Genomic DNA, 11,542 nt, shown 5'->3' on the forward strand with positions numbered 1-11,542 from the left:
CTATGGCAGTAACTATAATACACATATAGTTCTTTGAAAGATAGTTTTAAGGTTATCACATAACAGTGGCATATAATTTTTAAAAATACAATGACATTTACAGCATAAGGCTCTGTGGTTAAATAATCAGCAAATGAAATAAAAATATCAGAGGAAGGTTTTGAAAAATAAAGCATGTTTCCTGTTAGGAATATTTACTTTTTCCATCCCCCAAATCATTTATTATACACGTCAACATGTTCAAACAGAAGGTTCCTAAAATTCCTAGAGAATAATTAAAATTGAGTAGCAGTAATTGATGAGATCAGACCATCACGGCAGGCAGAAGTCAGAAGATACAACTGTTGGTAGCCAGAAGATACAACTGCTCATTTTTAGAGAAGTAAAGTTTATTAGATTTGAAACAATACAGCAGAAATCTCAAAAATTTACTCATTAAATATAGTTTAATTCTTACAAATCTCCTTTTGAAAATGCAACTCGCATATGCTGCAACTTCAGAGGTCTGAATTCAGAATGAAATATGAAGGCAGTAGTTAGGAAAACCCCTCAGCGGGCTCGGTCAAGTGTCTGTACAAATCAGCACATACCTCTTCTGTGACGTAGTATGAAAAAAAGTGATTCTATACATATCCAAGTAAAAGCAGAAAAAGACATTACTATTTGAGGCAGACCATGCGAAAATATAATTTACAATGATTCGTTTGCACTTAAGATGGCTAGTAACGTATTTAAACCAATGAAATCAAGGTAAGTTAAATTTTTCAATATTTGCTCAATGTTTTGTATTAAACATTAGTTCATCTGAAAAGTAAATAAATTTGGAAAAAGGAAATGACCTGATCCTTCTCTTTATGCTTATCATTTTCTCTCTCAGACTAAATGCAAACAGATGGATACAGCATCAAGAGTTTTCACATATTAAAATGAACGCTAAGACTTCTTGTGAGGAGACTGTGCACACCACCTGGTACTTAACAGATGAGCTTGCAATGACCCATCAACTCAATTTCTTTAATAACACCAAGATTCACAAGCCAAAATAAACATATGATTTAAAAAATTCTGCTATTCAAGATAATGCAGCTGTTCTTGTTTTTTCTTTGAGATTGGTAAAGGTCGGGCCTTTAAAAACCTGAAGAAAAGTTCTTAAGAGAAAAAAATCCTCAATGCTTAAAAAAACTCAACTGGTTAGAAGTCCATACAACTACCATGCTGGCAGGGAAACAGATGTTTTCTGTCACAGAACCATTCACCTTCCCACAGGAGTTCCTCCAAGCCAACTACCCTAAGATGTAAATCAGCTCACCCATGATTAAAATGGAGTAATCCTTCAAAACAGAAGCAAGACACCTCACCCAAAAAGATCTTTTAAATCATTGCTAGCTGAACTGCTATTAGTCATAGTAGTCGGTGGCTGTGCAAAGTTCTGTGGACTGAAGAAAGGATTCGCCTGCATACCAAAGGCAGATTGTCCTATCACGTTCATCTGTGTTCCCATCACTGAACTGCCCATACCTGGAGAACCTGGAGGAGGTACAAACTGATGAAGCCACTGATTTGGTTTCTGTTGTGATAACTGGTTCATGCTAACTTTGGGTTTCTGAGGGCCAAAGAGATTATTAAGGGCAGACATATCTGTGGATCTTTGTTGAGTTTGCTTCGAACCAGCAGGAGGAACACTCAAAGCATTGAAGTTTGGCAAAGTGGGAGGTGTTCCCAGGGTCACCTTGCTCGCTCCAGGTGCGCTTGGACTACTGAAGAAGTTCTGGTTTGTATTAGCCGGCATGTTGAATCCTGAAGTCTGAAAGCCCATATTGGCATTTAGGCCGTTTGTCAAATTTCTCTTTGTATTATCAATTGGTGTAGAAAACATCATGCCAATGCCCATGGAAGGAACAGAAGTGAAGGTACTTGAAGTAGGAAGTTTAGGGTTACTAACAGAAAGGCTGGTCAAAGATGACATATTATCCATCAATGTGTCTGTCAAGTCCTTAGTCTGAAAAATACGAGGGAATTACTTTATCTCCAAAGAAATCCAAATTATTTACAATTAGTAAACATTACAGATTACACCAGAAAGCATCAATTATTTACAATTAGTAAACATTACAGATTACATTAGAAAGCATAAATTAAAATTAAGCTCAATGGTCTGCACTAGCAAACCATGACCTCCAAGCTAACTCTAGCTGCCACCTAACTCCATGTGGTGTTTAGAGGTGAGTGTTTGTGCTCAGTCTCATGATGAAGAGCACTAACTGAAACTCCAATTAAAGCAAAATGTTATTTCCCCCAAACAGAAGTGCATTATTCTCATTAGTAGATCTATATCACCAAAAAAAGATACTCTATTATTTTTTATTTTGCATTTCATCAAAATTTTGTAGCTTTTTCTCTATCCTTACCTATGTGCATAAGTACCTACAAAGTATTCTCAATTTTGGCTCCTGGCATAAAAGATTATTCTTCCTCAGAGAAAGAATTTCAGTGATTAACAGGTAACAACAAAGGATTAATTTAAAGAAAACTTTGAAGATAAAGCTTATTCTGAAACCATTAAGAGTATAAATTCCCTACAAGCAGGGCCCTTATTCACTGCCCTAACACCAGCACCCAGAACAATACCTGGAGGAACATGGTAGAAATAAATACCTGCCCGGTTACATAAATACCCTGTTTCCCCGAAAATAAGACAGTGTCCTATTTTAAGGTGTGCTCCCAAAGACGCGCTAGGTCTTATTTTCAGGGGACGTCTTATCGTTCCTGTAAGTAGGTCTTATTTTCGGAGGATGTCTTATTTTCAGGGAAACAGGGTATATCCTCCTAAATCAAGTTGCAGGCCTAACTACAAATGAAAAGCTAAAAATAAAAAATTATTTGTAGCTCAAAAATACATAACAGCATGAATGTAATATTCTTGCGCATTTCAAAGTAAACTGAGTTGTACTTGTGCTATGAGACCTGATCTCTTTGAAGTTCCCCTCCTATTCATCTAGATTCCTCTTTATTGGTAACCAGCACTGTCCCCAAACATTACACCCTGGGCAGGTTATGATGGAGTCACTGGAAAGTCCTTTATGGCCATCTTCTTAGAAACTACATATGAAAGTATCCTTTAAAACACATTTTTATAAAAAATGCTAGTAGATTAAGTTCTATACTACTTTAATCCCTAACACTGGTATACTTGACATTATGCAAAAGAAATCAACTCTGACCTGTTTGACTGGAGCAATTGGTATGTGCACTTGGGGTTTAAGAGGCTGTTGGCTTTTCAACTTCTGTGCCTGCTCTTGTTCTTTTGCTAATTTTTGTTTTTCTTCAAGTGTAAGTGATCCCTTAAAATAAAGAAGAAAAAAAAATCAACTGGCAACTTCATAATTCTGTTTGTAAAATGAAGTACTTTTCTTTTTTGGTAAAGTATATCTTAGTACAGCAATACTTACTACTTCACTGAAAAACTATTCCTGTGTTGGTGATTGTCTTGGTTAGGTTTTACTTCAAACTACTACAAGTTTTAATTTTTTAGACCAAAAAAATAAAAAATCACAATATTTATGCTAAAATATTTCTAGTATGAAAACAATTTTTATTTTAAAACATTCATTAGAAGCATGTTTTTCCAATGAGAATATGATTAAGTTATTTCTTTCTATAAAATTGGAAGATCTTGTTCAACTTTAATCTACCTCACTACAAAAATACTTTAGGAACTCACCAAAAGGCTAAGACAGACTTGAACAAATGCATACTTTCACTGCTAATGTCTACACAAACTCGATGCTTTTATCTTTTATAAACCTTCTGAACTATCACCTCACAATACTCTCCTACACCTTTGTGAACAGCTATGTCCAGTAGTTCCTTGGCTTTACACATACAAGTATTCATATCTGGTGAATGAGCAGAAGAAAACCCCCAGCAAAAGTTGAAAACTGACTTAAGTATTTTTTTAATATTGGATGCCAAACAAAATTTCACTAGAAAAGTATTATTTCACAGTTTACTATTCAAAATCAGAGGGAGAGCAAAATTTTAAGAGGAAGCAGAGAAGGAAAAAAAAAAAGGCCTCAGATTTTTTAGCTGATGGAATCAAATCTATTTTGAAAGCCCTCCTTAAAATATTGTTTCTCTACCATTAAGAAGTCACACAGAAATCATGTACTCTTGGTAGAAGGAACCAAGGAGAACATGTCATCACTCCTGTGATATTCTCACCAAAAATGCACAACCTTAATCTAATTACAAACAAGCAGGAGACAGGCCCAAATTGAAGCCCACACTACCAAATAACTGACCAGGACTCTCCAAAGAATGGAAAAAGTCTGGAACTCAAACAGCTGGGAATATAGTGAGTAAGAGAGAAATTAAAATATTGAAGAGCAAGGTCAGGGGAACCCAACGTAGACGGGCAGCATGAGCCTGCAGTGGAAGCCGTCAGCACCGGACAGAAGAAGAGACAAGGTGGGGTGTGAACTGCAAAGTGCACAGGAAAGGGCCAGGAGTCAGGCCATCTAGAAACACTTCCACGTGGGAGGGCGAGTAAGAGAGGAGGCTGCAAATCTTACGCAAGTTTACTCTCAACGTGGTTAGGTCATATCCGCTGATAAAGACACTTCTTAAAAATAGTAGCAGAATATTTCTAAGTAAGATTCTAAAATAAATTTCTCAACAGAAATCTGTGGTTTACAGGAAATCTTACAATGTAAATAACAGTACTAAAAGAAACAATAAAGAAACTCACTTTTTTCTGTTTATTCTGTGACCCGTCCTCTTTGGTTTCTGGCTCTCCACCTGACAGCAAGTCTCCTCCAAGGCTGGTAAAAACCTTGTCAAGTTGCTGAAATAGAAAAAAGTCAATCACAGTAATAGATTTCAATAAAAATGTCGTATCTGCCGATTAAAGATTAAGAGCCCCACAACAGAAGTACATTGTTGAGCACTTTCTATAAAAATTATCTTTTTACCTGATTCCCAACATTTGTAACTTTTGTCTCCTCAGAAGCATTCATTTGATTTCCTATGTCCAAAGAGCTGGAAGAGAGTTGAATGATGACAAAACAATAAAAAGAAATGCATATTTTTAAGTACTCAAACTAAAAATTGTTAACCCACATGGAATTTATTAGAACCCAAATAAACTGTGACTTCATTGTTTGGGGAGAGTCATAATCTTTTCCATTATTTTGAGCATAATTGCTCAAAAAATAATGTGTATGTAAGTCCTTTTTTAAAACTCAACATTTGGAATTTAATGATGAATTTACTCAAGGTGTCATAAGGCCAGAAAGCATAGCTCTCACTTCCAAAGGCTTCACATCTCACTGAGAGAAAAGACAGACTAGGGGAAACTTAAGGTGATTAATCTCAGAATCTGTGATAGTAACAGTAACTGCTATAGATCACAGAGATGTGGACCAGACTTAAGTCTTGAGAACAGGTAGGACTTAGACAGAAAGAAGAAAAAGGGAAGGTTCTTCCTCACTCAACCGTAAGTAAGCGATATTAAAATGTTTCTACCTATAATACATTTAAACATTATTTTTCAGGGTTTCTATGTTATTACAGACAAGCCATCAAACATCACATGTGTTACGGCACAGAATACTCAGAGCACACTAAGGGCTGTTTCACCTATTGCTACACCGTGTGTGTTTACTTTCAGAAGTCTTCATCTTACACTGGGACAAAAGATAAAGAGTTGCTCTTTGGAGACGCTGCTCATGATTAATGTCAATTTTACTAATTTTAAATGCCTTTTGGTTCAAGATTAAACTTTAATGGGTATTCTAAATTCGTGTGTTTTGCTCTGTGGCAAAGAATATAGTAGAGCTTTGATTTTCATAAACTGGCATGTTCCAGTGAACAATTTCCTTCTTTGCCCTCTTCTTTTGAGTATATGAATCAACACGGTAGTTTTAAGATACACAAAAATGTAAAATCCTCACAGACATAAACCAATGAAGCCGTCCCCCAGCAACACTGATAAGCCAAGCAAGTTGAAACTTGCCCGGGGGTGAATCAGAAAGGACGCTGTTCGCTGTGTCTCTTAGAAGTGAAATAATGGACCACAACACAGTCTGTCCCAAAACTTCCACAGTGACCTTGTTCTGCAAATAACTTAGAAAATCTTCTCTACAAGGAGGGAGGTGAATGCTGTGAATGTTCGCTACTTATCAAATGAATGCTCTATAAATGTTTCTGTAGTTAGATAAAAAGGAAAAAATGGAACACTAAAAATTGATAAATTTGAAAAATATTTATCAGTGGTGCTCCTGGTGTTCAGCAGCCGGAGTTTACAATGCCAGAGGCTAATGCTGACAAAAGATTTTGCAGAGAAAATGCTAAGATTGTATCATATTATACTTTTGTATTCAGAAATCACATTAGATTTTCAAATACATTTTAATTCACTCAACTTATTAATATGCTGGAAAAAGTTAAAAAGCTTTACGTCTGATCAAATGAAAATCTAGCAAATCAATCATGAGACAACTTAATCTCACTCCTGCCCATGTGCAATTCATTTGCAACCTACTTACTTTTGCTGTTCTTGCATTATATGAAGTTGCTCCAGTTTAGTCTTATGTTCAGATTCCAATCTATTAAGCATCTCTTTTATGACGGAAATGAAAGAATTGAACTGGTATAATAAGAAATTGATATGATAATAATGTTTCAAGTCAGCAGCAAATGTAATCAATTCAGATAAATCAATGAGTTAATCATAATATTCTCCATTTTTACCAGTAGAATAGGATCCACTCATAGCATTGAAGTCCAACAATAATACTTTAAAATTCAGCAACCATAGCAAACTTTCAGAATATCTTTGTATAGTGGTGATATGATAGTTGATGAGGCTTTTAAGTTCCAGAAAACATGTCTTAATGAGTTTTAGATCCTAAGTTGTCTAATTGATATTATTCAGGGGTCTTATATAAGTTCATCTTCAGTAGTTACATATTAGTCTTCCTTGGATAATCCAAAATTATCTGACACCATCTGAATTTGTCCCTATCTAGAAACAATATATTTAATAACACATAGAAAATTCCTGTTTATTCAGACTTCGATGATATGTTTGGCTAAAATAAACCTTGTTTTCTGAAAAATTAGTAGAAATATTAAAGGTATATAATCCAGCTTTCAAAGAATTAATATATATGATGTAAATCTAATACTGTGTCTTAAAATAGTTTAAGCTTTGGTTAAACTTTTGTTAATTGCTGATAATTTCTACTGTACTTCCAGATCAGAATAAGCAATTTATTTGAATAATGCATACATTACTGGAAGAATGCAAACCCTGCTTGCCTTCCCTTCCTGAATCTTGTAACTACATCTCTCTGCTTATACATACACTGTTTTATTAATCCTCGAACTCTTCGAAGTAGAGTTGTGAGGATTTCTGTTTTACAAATGAGGAAACTCTGGCCCAGGGAGAGATAAAACAACTTACTCAGAGATACTAGACGGCTTATACGGCAGAGTCAGAATTCACACTAAGTCTGTCTCCAAAGCCTGTGCTTTTTTATACTAGGTGACACTGCCCCTCACCGAGCGGGCAGCTGATGTCTGTCAAGCAGCTGATGTCTGTCATCAGCTGCTTCTTCATCTTACCACAGGAAAGACAAAAGGCATATTTCCACAGCAGTTTACCATGACCGACTTTCTAATGATTAGGCTTTTAAAAACATTTTATTAAACATAATGTTCTAGCAGAAAAGTATACATGTAAGTTGTGCAGCTCAGAGACTTCACAAACAGAACACATCCAATGTAACGAGGAGCCAGATGAGAAAGAGAACGTCCTCACGCCCCTTCTAGTCATTTCCCACCCCACAGCCCGCAGGTGAACACTGCTCTGACTTCTAGGGGCATGGGTCAGACATTTCCCACCCCACAGCCCGCAGGTGAACACTGCTCTGACCTCTAGGGGCATGGTTCAGACTGTTCTTATACCTTATACAAATGGAATCCCTTCGCAGATCCTCTTCTGTCTGGCTTCGTCTGCTCAACGTCATGTTTGTGAGATTCCCCCACATTGCTACACTCCTGTCAGGCACAGGCGGCCTGAACTGTACCCTTAGAAAGGCCTGCTCGCAAGGACTGGCCACTGGTTGGTGTCCAGGAGCTCAGATTTCAGGAAGGTTCCCCTTACTGACCGCTATCGGTGGTTCACTGTGCCTTAACTGTTTGTATAAAGAGTATGTTCCGTAAACACCTGCTTTCCTTCTGGGAGTCTGAATTTGAGTACATGCCAGGTAGAAAGTGCTGGTTGATCAGCCCTCAATAAAAACTCTGGGTGCTGAGTCTCTAATGAGTTTCGCTGGTCAGAACATTTCACACATCCCACCACAACTCATTCCTGGGGGACTTGCAATGGTGTTGTGTGTGATTTTCCTGAGAGAAGACTCTGGAAGCTGTACCTGGCTCCCCTGGACTTCGCCCCATGGACCCTTTTCCCTTTCTTAATTTTGCTTCATATCCTTTCACCACAACAAAGCACAGACTACACACAACCACGTGCTGAGTCCTGTGAGTCCTCCTACCAAACCATCCAATCTGGGGGAGGTCTTAGGAAGCCCCTCAAGCATAAGTGATATTCAGTGGATTGCTGCACAGCATTTGCTGATTTTTAATCACATGCTGAAAATGGATTTTCTAACTTACTAACCTTTCTCACTTAATATATACTTAAATCATCTTAAATCAGATGATGTAAACAGGAAAACAGACCACATCTATGCCAAACTTCTACAAATACCAGAAGATATGAATTAAAACATTTATTAAAAGAAAACACACACACACACACACACACACAGGGTCTCCTGCTTCACCCAGGCTGGAGTATAGTGATCTGATGACAGCTCATTTCAACTTCAAATTCCTGGGCTGCAGGGATCCTCCCATCTCAGCCTACCCAGTAGCTGGACTACAGGTGCATGCTACCATGATCAGCTAATTGTTTTTCTTATTTTTTGTAAAGATGGGGTCTTGCTATGTTGCCCACTCTGGTCTCAAATTCCTGGCCTCAAGCATTCTTCCTGCTTTGGCCTCCCAAAGTGCTGAGATTACACAGGTGAGCCACCATGCCCAGCCTCAAAGTATTTCTGTTGATAAAGATAGGCCCTAAAAACATTACCACAAAGCTAAAGAAAACTAGCATAATGTTTCAAACAAAATTATATATCCTAAAATAAGCAATTAAAAATATTTAAAAATACTCTAAATCAGAAATAAGAGAAGTGATAGAGAGTTTCAGTTTCCCTTTTTGCCAACCTAACCCCAACACTGTCATCTAAGATATGAAGAAACTATCAAGCCAAAAATTAAAATCTAGGGACAAACTGGGAGGCTTACCCTACTACTTCAAACAGAATGTTAGACTGGATTACAAATTTCTCCACCTCCAAAACTGTGCTCACTCAGCACTCTCCCCACTGCTAAACACTCTCTCGCTTAACTCCCTTTCTGCTTCCTTGCTGTTAATTCACCTTCGGTCCTTAATGCTCTTTCTTGCCCATCAATTGCTGACACTCTCAGTTAAACAATCACCCTTCTCAGTCTTTTCTGTTATAGTTCATTAAACACTAGTTCTATTGTATACAAAAATGGGTTGGCATATCTCAAGTTTTCTCCCAATTCAATACGTTTTTGTTTTTTTTTTCCTGGCATTTCACTGAGTGCTGGGGCCATAGTGAAGAACAAGCTACAGTAACTAGCCTTTAAGGAGTTTATAGTCTTCAGAAAGAGTCACACGCACGAGTGCACAGCTGTGATAACTACAGTGAAAGAAGTATGCAGAGACACGATTCTGTCATAATCTTCAACCTATCACCCTTTGCTGAAACACCGAGTCTTAAACACTCATACGCCTGCCTATTCTAGTCTCAGTTTATCTTTCTCCCATTATTCCCCCTCTGTACTACACACATAACTGAACTGGCAGATGGACTCGTGCAGTGGTCTCCGATTATTGCCTCCTCCTGCTAGTCACGCCCTTCTGTGACTTGCTTCTAAGCAACAGAGTGTGGTAGAGGAAATGGGATATCACTCCTTGACTACATTAGACGGAGTCTAACTTCACTCTTGCCAGTAGTCTCTGTTTCTTGGTGGCTCTGATGAAATGACCCACGTGGCAAAGAAGTGACAGTCACACTCAGCTAACAGACGAGCAGAAACTGAGGCCTTCAGTCTAACAGCCCACAAGGCAGTGAATCCCACCAACAATCAAGGGAGCGAAGTGAGAGGCAGACAGTCCCCCAGCTGAGCCTCCAGATGAGGCCCTAGTCCTGGCCCTGAGCAGAGCAGCCAACAGAGCCCTGTCCCGGCTGGGCTGACCCACAGTGTCTCTGTGATAATAAAGGTGTGTTGCTTTAATTCACTAAGTTCACGCTGACTTGTTACATGGCAGTAAATAACAAATGCACTCGCAAAACACGCTCCATGGCTCTGTTCTTTATGTCAACTTCCCAGCCCCAAATCCTACACATTTTCAACATCCTCATTTATTTTCTCCCACTGAGGTCTTCAATATCTATTCTTCCACCCCCATAAACTTCCTTCGTTTAACTCTGTGGCATATTTTTCCTTGTTTTAGCAAACTTTATATGGAATATATTTGTATATTTAATGCCAAGAAAACTAAGCTAAATAAACTGAATAAAGGGCGGTGCCTGTGGCTCAAGGGGGTAGGGCACTGGCAGGTTCAAACCCAGCCCCGGCCAAAAACCACACACACAAAAAAATAAAATAAAATAAAAATAAATTGAATAAAGTACAAAAATATTCCTACCTGGTTAAGATTAAGATTGTTTTCAATACTCAGGGGTATGAGATGAGGCAATACTTTTCCAGCCAGCTGCTCTTTGGTGATTCCCAACTTCTTATGAGTAAAAGTACATTTATAAATACCTGATAGAAAAGAATGTGACACATTTTATAAGTTAACACCATAAATTAACTGAAATCATGAAAATAGTATATCAGGAAGGTTAGAGAATGTCCCTGTATCCTAATCTAAATACATATTTCAGAAATCACAAACTTCAGGCTCCTATTTCAAAGTGTGTGAGTACATCTACAGTGAAAGTCTAAGTCCTACAGCTTTAGTCCCTTCTTCAGCACATCCAACTCGACACGTGTGAAACCTAATTCATTCAAACCCATGTAATCCTTCCTTATTTCCTCAGCCTTGCAGACCCCATTACTCCCACGGCACAAAGCCTTCCTTTGGTACAACACACACGTTTCCTCCTCATTCTCTGACCTCCTCCGTGCGCTGTTTTATACGTAACCCTGAGCTGTAGAACAGACCAGCTCGTATTATTCTGTTAATACACACCTGGCTTATATACCCAAAGAATATCTTTACTAAGCATCTGCTAATGTTTATTTGCTGGGTACTATGCTCATTACTTTCCCTTTATGTGTTTCACTGAATTCTCACATGAATCCTGATAGTGTTATTTATATCCTCATTTGATAAATAAACTTTTCAAAGTCATCCCAGAAACCAAACAGCTAAGAT

At 37.8% G+C, this 11,542-nt stretch overlaps 1 protein-coding gene across 5 annotated transcripts in view; it reads right to left on the reverse strand.

The window, feature by feature from the left end:
- Positions 1-378: 378 nt before the first annotated feature.
- Positions 379-11,542, reverse strand: part of SCYL2 (SCY1 like pseudokinase 2) — a 65,213-nt gene continuing 54,049 nt past the window's right edge. For all 5 annotated transcript variants that reach the window (XM_053584253.1, XM_053584252.1, XM_053584254.1 and 2 more), the window contains 6 exons: positions 10,808-10,926; positions 6,546-6,646; positions 4,971-5,037; positions 4,748-4,843; positions 3,222-3,341; positions 379-1,999 (listed from right to left, as the gene is read on the reverse strand). In XM_053584253.1, the coding sequence (XP_053440228.1) occupies positions 1,355-1,999; positions 3,222-3,341; positions 4,748-4,843; positions 4,971-5,037; positions 6,546-6,646; positions 10,808-10,926 (1,148 nt within the window). In that variant the 3' untranslated portion in view covers positions 379-1,354. The remainder of the gene's footprint in view (positions 2,000-3,221; positions 3,342-4,747; positions 4,844-4,970; positions 5,038-6,545; positions 6,647-10,807; positions 10,927-11,542) is intronic.

This window comes from Nycticebus coucang, chromosome 3 (assembly GCF_027406575.1).
Source record: "Nycticebus coucang isolate mNycCou1 chromosome 3, mNycCou1.pri, whole genome shotgun sequence".
In the NCBI taxonomy this organism is placed as follows: domain Eukaryota; kingdom Metazoa; phylum Chordata; class Mammalia; order Primates; family Lorisidae; genus Nycticebus; species Nycticebus coucang.